The sequence below is a fragment of the Triplophysa rosa genome, linkage group LG10 (genome assembly GCF_024868665.1).
Source record: "Triplophysa rosa linkage group LG10, Trosa_1v2, whole genome shotgun sequence".
In the NCBI taxonomy this organism is placed as follows: Eukaryota; Metazoa; Chordata; class Actinopteri; order Cypriniformes; family Nemacheilidae; genus Triplophysa; species Triplophysa rosa.
Window position 1 is genome coordinate 16295826 of NC_079899.1, and position 15435 is coordinate 16311260.

Below are 15435 nucleotides of genomic sequence, written 5' to 3' on the forward strand. Positions count from 1 at the left end.
TGAAGTGCTTCTCCTTTTTGGTTGTCGACGTATGGCGAAGTGTTTGCATCCTGAAGCGAAACGCCATTGTTCCCCATGGCTCTGTATGTAACGGAGCTAGCAGAGATTTTGGCGGAAGGACGTCATCGCTCCGTGTGCATATACCCCGTTTATGTGTCATTACACGAGTTTGACTTTATCTTGTTCAGGCTGTTGAGAGACTAATGTACTAGTATATATTATTTTAATCGAATTTGTGCAAGATTCCTTAGTAAAAATCTGACCGTATTGGTTGCTTTAGCAGGTGCCATTCTCTCTCCATCACACAGGGGGCGCTCCTCTTAACTGCCCTCATTGTTTGGCCCTCACAGGGTTTAAAAGTTCACTGTCTCTGGGACCTGTCTGTTCTCTCTAAGAGAGAGAGAAACACAAGGATGAATGTATTATGAATGTGTTACCTGCAGGTGTCCGCCCACATCTCATCGCCTTAGAGACTTCATGACGTCACGCAGAGGAAGTGACTGTCTGTAGCCTTGCGCTTCTGAAGTCACAGACAGTTTGCGTTCCTGCTCGCACACAAACACTTTGACACACTCACGTACCCCTGTCTGCCCGTATTATATTCTTATTCAGTTTATGTATGCGAAGGCCATGTTGCTCCTATAGCTATTTTTAAATATAATGCTTTGGTATTTCTTTTTTTTTTCTCAGATTGTTGGTTTCTTCACAATGCTGCTTTTTGATGGTATCTGCAGGCAGTATTCACATTACAATGATCACGGCATGCATCGAAATGTTGGATGCTGAATGAAACTATAGCTGGCCACTAGGGGGTGCTGCGGTCTCAGTACACAGCGCTGTGCTCTTTTTTTTAAAAGAAACAATACTTAAGACAGACAGTGAGAGAGAATGAGAGAGCAACAGAGACAAAAACACCTCTTGCCCTGTGTGTCACGGTGCCCTGATGCATTCATTGTCGAGTGCGTTGCATTTACACAAACTCACTAGCATACATGCTCATCCACTCCTAGATTCAGCTTGCACCAGACATTTAATGACCTCAATTATGTCATATCCTGTTTGTGTTTACAACAGTTGTCACTCGTGTTTCAGAGTTTTGTGTTTACAGAGTTTAGTTTTCGGAGGAGTGACGCATTCACACACTGTTCAAAGTGTCGTACTATATGTTCTCTACTCTAGGATGAAAATCACTATTGCTTATTATTTTCTCTACTCTAGGATGAAAATCACTTTATTTTCTTATTATAATGTTCTGTATTGTGTCTTCTACAGCCTCAAATACTTCAGCCCATCAGCCACATCCCCAACGACTCCCTCATCCAGGGAAGAGTAGCAAGAACAGCCCCCACCGGGGACCGCAGTGATGCCTGCACTCCAGGGGAGAGGTCTCCCGCCTCCCGTTTTCCCGCCCCCTGTACTACTGTAGTTCCTTCTCCTGCTCCCAGAACGGCTGGAGTCCCTCACAAGCAGTCGAGATCTCTTCCTGACCCGGAGGAGCTGAGCCAGTTGCTTAGCACCCACCTTCGCATCCAAGACAACCTTGAGAGTGACTCACAGCAGAACGGAGAACATATTGTAAAACCAACCCCACATAACCAACACAACAAAGTCCAGCGTACGGCCCTGACTTTCTTTAGCCCTCGTGTCCTGCAGGGTCCTCGCCTGCACAGGCGGTTCACTCTCTCTGCTCTGCCTCAAGGGGGCAGTACAGAGGCAAACCCAAAGCTTGCACCCAATGCAATGAATGCGAAGCAGCTCCCTCCTCCGACCAGAGGTTTACCATGCGTCAGTTCAGGGAATCGAGATAGGTCTCTGGGCGTGTTGTCCCAGCCTGGGCCACCAGTGGTTAGAAGAGAGACTGTCCCCAACCTAGGGGGTGGTAGTGAGGCAAAGCCTGGATCCACGTTGAACCACAGTGCCAAGCCGCTTCCTCCTCCATACAGAGGTTTACAGTGTGTCGGTTCAGCTCACAATGAGACTCTGGGTGTGCTGTCCTATGTTAAAAAAAGAGACCCCCAATGAAGGAAACTAGGCTTCAGTTCTGCTCGGTGTCTCTGCAAGACTTGCAAAGCCAAAGATCCACAGAGCGTAAGCTGCAGCCACAGACACAGATCAGGCTACCTCCCTAAATGCATGCACACAGATGCTGCTTGCACTAGACAGTGTTTTTTAGTGGCTAGGCTCACAGGACAATAATAAATAGATTGTCTAAGCTAAACGAAGCAACTAAGCTATGCATCTAACTATGCAACAAAGCCGTGTCACAATCAGTGCTTCTATCGCACACAGTTGATCTTTTAGCCAGTGTCCTTATGTTAAGCTGAGGTCATTGATCATCTGTCATTCCATAACCCCTGAGTAACCTTTGCCACTCACGGTAACTTCATACTGTACGTTTTTTTGATCCTCTGTTACTCCCAATGAAAAGATTGGAGAAGAATATGACAGACTGCATATAATACAGTAGACTTTATTTTTCTTCATATTTAAACAAATTGTAGGTGACATGAGTACAGTGCTATGCTGCCTGTGAAGCTCATTTGAGACCCTCCGTGTCTTGATATTTTCCCCAGCGGCATGTCCTGTGGACACCTGCGGGGATTTGGCTCTCACGTTTAGTGGGTGTTTGTGACATTTACATCACCAAGCTCCCCACGTCATCGCCTAGAAAACATATTATTGTTTGTGTCCGGGAGCTTTTTTGAAGGATGAATAGACTCAGTCTATCACGTCAATCAATTCACGCCTGTTCTTTCGGTACCCCAGAAAAATCCGCCAGCTTTCGGGTCGTTTTTTTTCACTGTGGTTTGAGTCATTGTGGTTTTAATTAGACCCATGCCTCCTGTATTGATGAAGTTTTTTTTCTTTATTATGAATTGTGCTTGAGGCAGAAACTTGCATTTTTCCCTATTGCGTACGTACTGTAATAATGCTTCTTAATTATTTAAACATTATAAAGATGTTTACGGTTCAAATGCCTTCATTAAGCTGCTCCTTTTGCTCCAATACTGCAGGATGCATTTACTGTAAGAAAGATTTTGTGGCCTGTTTTGGGGACAAGCCTGGAAATATTTATGCTAAGAAAATTGAAGGCACAAAAGAGTACAAACATGAGCAAATTCTCAGGTTTTGGTATTTTGAGTTGACCACAGATGCCAAACGGTAAATGTTTGGCTTTGCAAGCAGTAAATTATATTTATTGATGTTGACGGATAAGTGTCAGGGGAAAATTGAATTAATGGTGTAGTTTTGAGACTAATTGGACAGTTTGAACGGTGCCAAAAAGGTATAAATACTTGGCTGCTGACCACAGTAGGCGTATTTCAGTGTGAGAAACATTTTCTATATACTATTTGTTTTACTTGATCTGGGATGGATGGATGTTGGTCTTGGTTTCACTAAAGAAAGGTTTTCTGTTCCCAAAATCATGTCAGATTTCAGAAATATATCAGCGAGTTATTCTCATGAAGCGGATGGTCAGTACTTTAAGGGTTTGTGCTCGCTGCATGTCTTCACAGACTTCGTATAACATCTTGTTCTGTAATCACACTACAATGCAGAAATATACAGCAAGATCATTTGCATGGAAAAACATGTACATCTCTACTAATCCACACAATTATTTTAAACATAGCAAGAGCCCACGCCTGTGTGTTTGCATACTGCAGCCATAGTGTGTGCAGATGTGTCAATATACAGTATAACTCTGACATATATAGTTTAACAGATACTTTACTCTCGACGTGTGAAATAACATCACACCATGGACATTTAATCTATAGCGAAATTGATTTACTGCCATTTTCCCACAATGCACAGGACTCTGAGTGCTGAAACACACCTTGCATGGGCCACATACTTCAAGACACCCAAAGCCGAGATGGGCAGCCATGTCTAAATCCACCTAAAGAAAATCAATGAAACAAGGATATTTGTGTGTGCGCTTCTCTCTCACACCTCTGTGGTTATACTAAGCAGAAAATCAATGCAGAGCTTGTTTTGTAATGCTCTCGAGATGGTTTGTTTGTGTTTTTATCTTTTTCTGTATCTGTGCCCTGCATGTGCAAGAGTAGAGGTCCTGCGTAATGCAGTGTGGTCTGGCTAATGGAAAGTTGCAGATGTACATCGATTCCGTCTGCTGCGGTCAGAGGGGTGAATGGCTCATGTCAATGAAGTGTCTGCTCACAGCTAGTCTGATCTGTCTTCTTTGCCTATTAACGCGACACACCTGTAAATGGCTTGAACAGACATCTCATAATTAAATACTGAGCTAGAGATTTTTGAGACATGACAAGATTGCTAGGAACTGTGTAACGGTGTTACAAGATAGATATGTTCTAAATGTAAAGTATGTTATGCATACGTTTTTTGCACTTTTATGTTCAAATATAATGACAGAAACTGAAATGCTGATATTTTTAACACATTACTGCTCAGTTGCAGTTCAGCACGAGTACAGTTACCTGCACGAAGAAGACATCATTAAATAAAAAGAATATACTTTAGATCCCCAAATCGCAAAAAGAAATATGCTCATACATACTGTTGTGTAATACACTCATGTCTTGCAGCCCGTGTCTATGCCTTCCTATGGATTCTTATTACAAAAAATCTTTTTAGAGCATAAAATAAAAAGCCCTATTTTTCTATCCATATACTTGTCACGTTGTGTTGCTCACCTGTTGTTACCAAGTGTGAGAATGCAACCTTACACGTTTGTGTAGACACAATGTTTACCAACAGAGGAAAGAATTTAAGCACTTTAAATGACCTGTTTCAACCTCCAATATGAGAGATTGTTGTCTTTTTTGACCAGGGCAGATGCAGTTTTTTGTCATTTTATTGCGTTTAAATTTCTTTTTATTTCACTATTTATGTTTCGATGCTCTGTCCTAGTGTGCTGTTCCAGTGAAGGTGTGTGTGACTTTAATAAAGTTCAGAAATAATATTCATGCTGTTGAAGTGTTTTTTAATGAGTCGTCGATTTTGCCTCCATGCCAAAGACGTTTTCTCGCCCCACTTTCCAGCTTTTCCTATAACGTTTTACACACTGCAGTATATCTGTGCAGATTCTAATACATCACTTTCATTATGTTATACCAGATTCCTTGTTTATTATAATATAAATCTACACATTGTTAACAAATTGTGTGACATTCTGAAAGGGTGTCCTGCGAGTGTTTATGAACTGCCTCGCATGTATATATTATAAAAATATATTATTTATAGATAAGAGCTGAATATCAGCACTTACGGAAGAAAAGTAATTTTCAAGTTTGTTTTTACAACATTATACAGACATCCACTGAAATTAAATAGTGTTCCTTTAGGTTTATGGTGTAATTACAGCCAAGGTGCTGAGCTGTAGTATATATTTTGCTACAATGATTTCAGATGAAACATTTGTATAAAGATGGGGATGAATAGATAGCAAGTCGCTATGGTTTATGCTAGGAGGTGGATGGATAAAAACGCAGTTGAAGATGCTTTATTAAAAGAAACAAGATTAAAGAGAGTTCTCCCAAAAATATGAATTTTGTCATCATTTACTCACCACCTTGTCATTTCAAACCTGTATGACTTTCTTCCACAGAACACAAAAGAAGATGTTTTGAAGAATGTTGCTAACCGAACGATGGCGGTACCCATTCACTTCTATTAGGTGGACACAAAATCAATGTAAGTGAATGGGTACTGCACTTGTTTGGTTACCGACAATCTTAAAAAGATCTTCTTTTGTGTTCTGTGGAAGAAATAAACCCATACAGGTTTTAAATGACAAGAGGGTGAGTAAATGATGACTTATTTAGTCTTAAAAAGTTTTTAAAGAGCAGTACTTCAGAAGATCTGTTTGTCATTCTCAGTTGCCTTGCTAAAATTGCTGTTGTCAGCACTCTGTGGTCCTGATGATTGTGTGAAGATCCAGAGACGCAGGCTGCTGTGTGCACCCGTTCCCCCGGAGCTGTTTCAGTGCTAAATGCAGGCGGTTTTGGCGATACGATTTTTGGTACGTTTCCCACAACCCCCCAAGTCTCTTTTTCAATGCTTCAAGTGAATTTTTTGTTCACGTTTGATCTATTGAAACGTGTTGGAGGTTAGATTTTGATGCTCGGTCAGCCTGTAGGAGCGTGTACACATGCGTTTGAAGTTCCAACCAGGACACTGATTGCTATTGTAACAGAGTGAAATTGAAAGACGTATTTGGTGTCTTGCCAACATAAGTGTTGACCTGTTGACCAGATCATGCTCTGTAATCCAAAGGACAAGACAGTAGATTGGTGCCTTTTTCATTCAGCTAGCCTGTTATGGTCTTCTGACTGGTAAATTGGTATGTGTGTGAGAAAGAGAGACAGACAAAAGAGAATAGAAAATGTGGTCTGAAATGGAGGCAATGACAGTCATCTAATTCCCCTGGATTCTACGGAAGGAAGGTTCTCATCCAGGCTTGAATTCCCACACAAGCCCCAATAGAATTCTGATGTGCCCTACTAAAGAGTTAAATTATAAATCCATTCCTGATGATTGGGAAAACAGTGTTCCGAACTGACAAACTCGCTGTTATGTACAATGGATTTTTTAAATCATATTAGTAATAGAAAATGTGAAAGCAGATTATTACGCTGTTGAGGTGAACAATTCTCCAGCAGTGAACTGTTCAGTTGTGTACATTCCTTGCTTTCTTTTCAGCAGTTTTAAAGAGTACATAACTAAGGATTTTTAAGGTCCTTTGGTTTATGGAGTGTCCAACAACAAGTTTATGTACATAGAAGGTGTAAAAACACTATTATTTTGTAATAAGGCAGTTATTCTTACCTTATTGACTGACTCTCAAATGATTCGTTCGGTGATTCATCTGTCTAATCCCCTCCTTTCCGCTAGCCTAGTCTGATGTGATTGGTCTACCGCGAACGAGGCTCACGAGCTACAGTGTTTGGGGGAGAAGAGTGAAGTTTTCGCGGGCAGTCCTAGCAAAACATAGGCGGGGACTATATGTAGTGACGTAAATCCGCGGCGGTTCGCGAATCGGACTAGGGTCGACTCGTTTGCGTGATTCGGAGTCGACTCCCTTTTTTCCAAGCCAATAACTTTGTTATCCATTCACCTTCAGATTTACAACTTGGCAGAATGCTTACTTTCAAACATGGAAACGTTACACACTGCCCGAAATGTAATTTTCATGTTCTCATGTTATGTACTCTTTAAGAAAATCATCTGCAACAAAATTCACATTTGGAGACTGATGATTTATTTTCCTGCGACGCAACTGCTTAAGAATGTTGTGATACTTCACAACTGATATTTATCAACATTTATCGAAACCAACATTTCTCTGACTTTATGGTTTTAAAGATTAAAGTGTAAACACTTTAAATATTTTGTTACATATTCGTGCATAAATTTGGTCCAATATTAAAATGAAATTGTGTTCCCTACATGTCTAGCAATGTTTGTTTATATAAAATAAGTGTTTTTGTTTCAAAATTTCTACCACGTTTCATGTTTATTGAATTAGGCAGCTTCAAAAATTGTCGGATTTTCAGTAAGGCAATATTGCACGGATGCTCCCTGGTTTTTGCATTGCATTGTGGGAATTGTTAGGGAACGACCCGAATGAGACTCAATGAAAATGACTACCTTTGAACCAGCTTTCAAATTGTCGTCTTCACTACTAAAATTTGTTCTTGTAGCTCTGCTGGTAAAGCATGCCACTTGCAAAACCAAGGTTTGACTTCCAGGGAATGCAAGGACTGAAAGTATATGCCAACTGCATTGGGAAAAGCTTTTTCCAAACAAACAGATTGCCTTACCCATACCTCTGTACCAAAATAGGGTACATTTATTTCTTTATTGGGGAGTCTATGTTTACTGTAGGGAGATAAGTTGTGCACAGTGATGCAAAAGTTAAAATCACGCTAACTTTATGGTCCTTGTTTTTAACTGAGTTTGAAGGTAAAGGTTGGACATTGCTCCAGAGTTTCAAGCTAGTGTAGAATGTACCCAGTTTGATGGACATAATGAATTATAATGAATAATGAAAAATTGAAAGTTTTTGAGATGTGAAGTAGTCTTAAGCAGAAGGCAGTGTGATAAATACACATTTTCCACAAAGATTGAATGTAGAAAAATCTGATGTTTGTGGGCTTGCTTAAGTAAACTCTGGTGAACTCTGAGAAAAGGAAAGAAGAGTTTCACCCACTCAGAAATGCTCACACTTGAACCTTTGGTCTTCATCACCACACAATCATAGAAAAGAGCACTTAAAACCATCATGCATGCAGCACAGAGGTCAGAAAACACTTACGGCTGTTCACTGCCCATTCAAGAAGGTTTCACTGTCCTCGGTAGGAAAAAGATGCTCCGAGATCAGAGGGAGAAGTGTGGGCAGTGTGCAAGCATTGTGTACTTGTCAAACATTATATTAAATGAAGGACACATAAAAGGGGGAAGGAGACATAAAAAACACTACAAACCCTATTATGGTATACATGTTTCAAAAGAATAATTCTACTTGTAATACAAGTTTGGGCAACTTAAGCTTTGGTAACAAGTGTTGAATGCAAGTTATGCCAAGTCAACAGAATTTGTAGCATAATGTCAAATTGAGCATTACACTGAACCGTAGAAAAAATGTATGTAAATACAGACACAGAAAAGTGGTTAAATGTCCAGTGTATGCAATTTAGTGTATTCTAGTGGTAAGGTTGCGAATGGCAACCAACGGCTCACTCCACCCCCCCTTCCCTTTAAAGCACTCGATGGCTGACACAGCACTAAGATGTCATCACGTTTTCGCTTCTTTGCCAAAGGAGGTAACGTATTTACGAAACGCAGTCTGTAGAGCAGTTAGTTTAGGGCTACTGTAGAAACAACATGGTGAATTTCATATAAGGGGAACCGCAAGGTCTGTAGATAGAAAAAGCTCATTCTAAGGTATAAAAACATGATGCTTTATCATTTAAGGTCTTTATATACCTCTAAAGACATAGTTATGTAAACAGCTATATTGCATTTCTGTCAATAGATCCTCCCAAAAAAATTACACATTGGACCTTTAAGAGACCACTACAAAATTATTTTCAGTTTTTCTTAATTTACCATTTGTATGCGTTTCAGTAAACGGATCATTTTTGTTTCATTCTGTGAACTAGTGACAATTTCTCTCAAATGGAAATATTGATTTTATTTGCAGAAAATTGAAAGAGGACAAACTGGTCAAAAGTAACATTTGGAATTTGGAATGCTGCTTGAAGTTCATATTTAAACAACACAATACTAAGTGTTTTTGTAAGGTTGTAGTTATAATCCATCATTCCTTTTTGTCACGTAAACCCAATTGCAAAATGTTCACACAAGAGAGGTCACGTAACCTCAGTATGACTTGGTAGTTTGCCGGGCTGATGTCATAAATGTTTAGAAGAACTTGCGCTTGTCTTGTGTTGCCTGAATGTATTCATAATGTCCATTGATGAAACCAGTCTAAAAAAATATCTGCTATGACTTGATAAAACCTCTTTTAAAGTACTGACAACACAAACAGACAGTGACAAAAGATTTGGAGATCATCTTGAACAGCTGTCCCACTGCAAAAATAATGATTTCGACAACTGTAGCGTTAAGCTTTAATCACTAGCCTGCCATTACTCCTTTGTCTTGTGCGGTTCTCAGATAGCACAACTGAAGCCAGTAAATTCAATTCAGATCGGTCTCAGTGATCCCAGTCACAAACTGGCAGGGTGTGTTGATTAAACCCAACTGTTCTACCCATGTGTGCATATTTCTTTCTGTGACAGGGTGGCCGTTTGCCAGACGCTTTTGTTTTGTGGATTAGTAACCTCTGCCGTTCTCGACAGATCAGTGCACTTGATGTCTGAAGTATGTAAGTACACGCAGACTGAGTGGTTTTGTTCATTATGAATTCAGTGTCTTGAAGTATTCATGGTTAGATGATTCAAAAGCATTGTGTACAGTTACAAGTCTACATCAGTTTGGTCCAACCACGGTGCTGGAGTAAACCATGGACCTCCGCAGTCCAGTTTCACGTAGGTTTGCAAAATACATTTGAATGAATTTAAATATTTATGTGGCAAATAAATGTTGGGAATGTGAGAATAAAGCCGAGAGACTCCTTTGTCATCTTTCATACTTTTTTATTTATTGGTCATTTTTTATTAATGATTATCTCTGCTTTTCTGTTGCATGTATTTTTAATGGCTGTTTAGTCTGATTAATCCTTGTCTAATCAACTGTCATTGTTAAAGCGTGTGTCTGAAACGCTGTTTGATTAAACATTGATGAGCTTTTGTCCATCAGAAATTCTTAAATTAATATTTTAGTGGTTGTGAACAGTCAAAATATTTACTGAGGAAAATGGCTGATTATTTCCCGCACGCTTTGTATGTAATGCTTGAAGAGACCTGAGATTTGTTTGTAATTCTCCTGTTTGCCTGAGGTGGTATGTGTAATACTCTTAAGGGGATAGTTCACCCAAAAATGAACATTTCATCATTTATTCACGCTCATGACATTCCAAACCTCTGACTTTCTTTCCTCTGCAGTACACAAAAGGAGATATTTTGACTAACAATGGTACCCAAACAGCACTGGCCCCCATTGACTTCTATTAACACAACCACTGGGACATTTCTTAAAATATCTTCTTTTATATTCCATGGAAGAAAGTGTCAAAAACAGGTTTTGAATGACTTAAAGGTAAATAAACGAATTTTTCATTTTTGGGTGAGGTGTAATAAGAGTTTGCTGTCTATCAGTGTGATCTAAGGCTAAAAATGAATATGTAGTGTGGTATGGAATAGAATGGAATACTAATTAAAGCATGTTATTTAAGAAATAATTAATTCATCACCAATTACTATTAATACTAAAATGAGATTATAGCTGCAGACATTTATTTTTGCTTGCTGATTTTAAGCGTTCTGTCGCTTTAAGAGCGAGAGCGTAACACACCAACAGTTTGCTAAGGAATGGATTCTGCTGTAGGCAAAATGAATTAAAGGCAAATAAAATCAGAAAGCCACCGGGCACAGGTGTAATCTTCTGCCTCTGCTCTCCTCCACCAATATATTTCTACTGGTCTAAATCAGTTCCATTCACTAACCAAGCATGTGGAGAAAATGGTTTGGCATGTATGCATAGTTTTAATCAAATCTGACACCCCTGTTTCTATATATCCCACTGCAAAGAATTTCTGATATTCAGTCATGCCCTCTGTATGGTAAATGACACAAGAAAATATGAAAAGTTTTTTAAAGACCATAACGGAATAAAGAAAATAACAGTTTGCTCAGTCCGAAACAAAAAAAGTCCATGTCACCAGACGTTGTGTAAAATTTATACGAGTGTACTTAAAATTAAACTTTTTGTCTGGCACTTGAGAGTAGCAGTTCATTTAAAGGGATAAACCACCCAAAAATACAAATTCTGTAATGAATTACTACCCTCAAGTTGTTCCAAACCTGTATACGTTTTGTTTTGTTGAATACAAAGAAAGATATTTGGACAAATGTTAGCAACTGACATTTCTGGGTCATCATTGACTACCATGGTAGGGAAAATGAAAATGGTAGTCAAAGGTGCCCCAGAACTGTTTGCTTTCCTAATTTCTTCAAAATATCTAATTTTGTAATGTAACAGAATAAAATAAAAATGACACCATATTTTTTCCTACTATGGTAGTCAATAATGTCCCATAAATGTCAGTTGCTAACATTTTTCCAAATACATTTCTTTGTGTTTCTTTCTTTGAGGGCGAGTAAATGATGACAGAATTTTCATTTTTGGGTGGAGTATCCCTTTAAGGTGTGACTTGCTAACAAGATCTTGCAGAAATTACCATCCATTATTAGGTGGATATCAATCAAATCAGCAGCGATCAATCAACCGTTACATGTACAGAGCAAATCAATGAATTCCACTATATAGGGGCTTTGTAATATACGTATGTGAATAACGTTTTGTTTTAGAATTTTTACAATTTCTCAGATTTGTAATCCACTTAAATCTTAGATCAGTAGTCTTTTAACTTTTAGATCAGTAAAATTTTCCTTTAAAATGTTTGTTCTGTCCTCAGGAGTTTCTTGAATTAGTTTACCAAAGCTATTCTTTACTTATAATTGCTTCTTTCTTTCTATTTCAAAAGTGCACAGTCAGAGTCTGTTTAATCACAGCTCGCTTGCTCTTGCTAAAGGCAGATTACAAACCCTGTGGCAAAAGCCCCAAAGGACAAAACCTTTTCCTGTTCGTGGATGTTTCCATTCAACACAATCTCGCGGGAATATGTAAATAGTTTATGAGGTGAAGTCATATGAATTCAAATGATACGTTTTATTACGATTTGCTTTCGTGCCAGTGATGGTTACATTTAGCGTTGGGGTTAGGGGAGGGACTGCAGTATTGCTTTGTTCTAATAATCGTACCTTTTTGTATGATTCGCATTGTATGAATTCACAAAACCAATCATAAGGGCACATTTTTCGAAATTCGAGATTTAGACATAATCTTTAAACTGAATAAATAAGCTTTCCATTGATGTATAGTTTGTTAGAACAATATTTGGCCGAGATATAACAATTTGAAAATCTGGAATCTGAGGGTGCAAAAAAATCAAAATATTGAGAAAATATCAGAGGTGCTGTAGCAGGCCGTTGCTAAGAAGAAACAGGTTTGTTTTAACGCTCTCTATTGTCTTACCGCTGTAATGACATTGTGAAGAATAGATGAACCCAATAGCAGAAATTCTAAGCTTTACATACAGTAGATACCAAATGGGGGTAGTTCCCAAAGAGCGGGCATGCAGCAGTAGGCAAAGTTTGTAGGTGCAGTGTTTCCGGCCATTTTTGTTAGTGATTTTGCTGCATCCACTCACAAAAATAAAGTTTTGAAATCTTTACGACTGGAAATTTACAAAATATCTTCATGGAACTTAATCTTTACTTAATATCCTAATGATTTCTGGCATAAAACAAAAATCTATAATTTTGACTCGTACAATGTATTGTTGGCTATTGCTAGAAATATACCCTGTGCTACTTATGACTGGTCTGTGGTCCAGGATCACATATTTAATCGGAAAATGGCTACTTTTGAACACCTGCATTACCAACAGCATCTACTCTGCTTAAACTAAACTAACCTTGAAGAGAAAAGTACCAGTTGCAGGCAGCCCACACAGTACAACTAACCTTTAAGACCTATAAAACATGATGCTTTTCTCTTCATGGATTCTAGATTTGCTTGCTGGTTTATCCGATTATAGATTATTTTATCCAATCAATAGCAATAAAAGGCTAACTGGCTGTTCCAAAGCTGGTCAATCTCATTGCACACTGTGTACACCGTACACTCTGTTGAACTTCATAGCCCAGGAATTGCCAGTGCAACTTTTAATTTGTGAGTGGGTTGCTTTTGGAATGAACATCTGCCGGTTCACTCCCTTAAGTCTTTACATTGTTTTCTTCATAAATGCGGTTATCTGACCCCTCTCTCTATTCATGCTTTTTGTACACATACACTGTAGGTTTCACTCCTATTCAGAAATGCTGCAATTAAAATACAGAAATGTAAGCAATCTTTGCAAAGAGTCTTGTAGGCGTATATAGCAACTGCTCACAATTCCCAGGCTTGTCTGTTAGTACATCAGTCTGCAAACACTTTTCTCTTGTCTCTCTAAGCACTGGTAATTTATTAATCTGTCCCATACGTAATAAATACTCATGGCTGTGGAGTCAGAATGACGCTGCTGAGATTGCACTGTGAAGAACCTTTTACTGCTCATGTTTTAAAAAAAAAAAGCCACAGGTAGTGCCAAAGCTTGTAAACTAATGGTACCGTTTAGCTTGTTGACAAAATGTTTATATGCTCTCCTACTTGTTAGTCGATTTGGATAAAAGCATCTGCCAAATGAGTAAATATAAATGCAAAGCCATACAGCTGCAGCCCCCTGAATTTATTTTGCTTTGGGCCTCATACAAATTCAGATGGACATTGCACATTCTCCAATGTGCATTTGCATGACACTCATCCACAAAGCTTTGATGAACTGTCTGTGTTAGGCTGGGTGATGTTGACTCTATCAAAGATATGCTGCAGATTTCCTCCCCCTCATATAAGCTTAGATAAAAACACATTTTTACCATTTCAAAGGCTTCTAATCTAGAGAGTTTATGGTTCCTGTTGACCTGAAGAAGTGGGTGCAGCTTAAGGGTGTCTTTGGGGGAAATCTTCAAACAGCCTTTTAGTGCCTCCACGGACTGAGCGATCCAGGCACAATAACTGAGGATGCACAACTGCCAAGTGCACTATAAGAATGACCTCCATCATATTTATGAACCGCTGAACCTCCCCAACAGCTAATGCAGAGCACAGAAAAACAAAGATAGAGAATAGGGCTCTCTCGTCTGAGCCCTCTATAATCGAACACTTGGCCTACAATTAGCAGCTTCAGCTGCAGGATTCAGAGAGCCAGATCAAAGTACAGACAGATATCGGTCCCTGAGAGTTTCTAAGGAGATCAATAAGAGTTTATAAAAGACTACACACAGATATCTGGTTTTGTATAAATGAGATTTGTGACTCAGACAGTGGCCAGAGATTCACAGTTTACAGTAATGCTCTTCCTAAAATGAGAAGTTTGATAATGGCAGGCTACCACATGAATCAGGTACAGCTACAGTATTTCTTAAAGACTGAATTTGTCAGTGTAATTCATGTGACAGAAATATCATAACTCCGCATATCTAATGACCCAGAGGAAGTGTAACGGGTTTGGCTGTATATAACAAGAGCACGACGAAGAGAGTATAATCCAAAAGGCACTTTAATAAAACAACCACAAGTAACTTAACCAAAGGCAGACAATGAACTAAGGAACAGACAGGGTTTAAACACACTTAACTTATGAGCAGGGACGCACATAAGTGGTGCGCAGGTGCGCATGCGCGACCAAAATAAAAAATGCGCTCTGTAAATAAGGTTAGAACGCTCATTTGCGTATTGACATGGTTGAAACCTTTTGATGCACAATCACTGTTTTAGACCGACTAAATGTAATACTGGATAAGATTTCCGTTTGTACAGAATGCTGCCAAATCTACTGATATGTCGTTTGTTCCCGGTGATAAACGGGACCTGGGTGTAAATGATGAAAAACGGAGTATTGGTAGCTCCGCCTTTGTTGGTTCTGCTTTCGCTACTAGAGAAGCACGCGGCACGCGCAGCCTCTGTGAATGTCTGGAACTGCACTGCGCTGCACGTCCAAAACACTGCTTCTCTTAAACTTTCTAAAAGGACAAGCTGTTTAAACTTGACACTTGCACGCAGCTTGTGTTTCTCTATGCTGTACTTGATCCTAGCTCCGCACCGCAAGTCTCCATGTGCGTTCGCAAGTGCACTTCCCAGCAACCTGCCAAAAACCAAAAA

The 15435-nt window shown here is 39.1% G+C and overlaps 1 protein-coding gene across 3 annotated transcripts in view; it reads left to right on the top strand.

The window, feature by feature from the left end:
* The window catches only part of ccser2a (coiled-coil serine-rich protein 2a), a 37645-nt gene extending 32707 nt beyond the window's left edge, over positions 1-4938 (top strand). Inside the window, exon 11 of one of the 3 annotated variants that reach the window (XM_057343324.1) lies at positions 1273-4938. In XM_057343324.1, coding sequence (XP_057199307.1) covers positions 1273-2022 — 750 coding nt within the window. In that variant the 3' untranslated portion in view covers positions 2023-4938. The remainder of the gene's footprint in view (positions 1-1272) is intronic. The other 2 variants (XM_057343326.1, XM_057343325.1) reach the window with 2 other exon arrangements.
* Positions 4939-15435: the final 10497 nt, after the last annotated feature.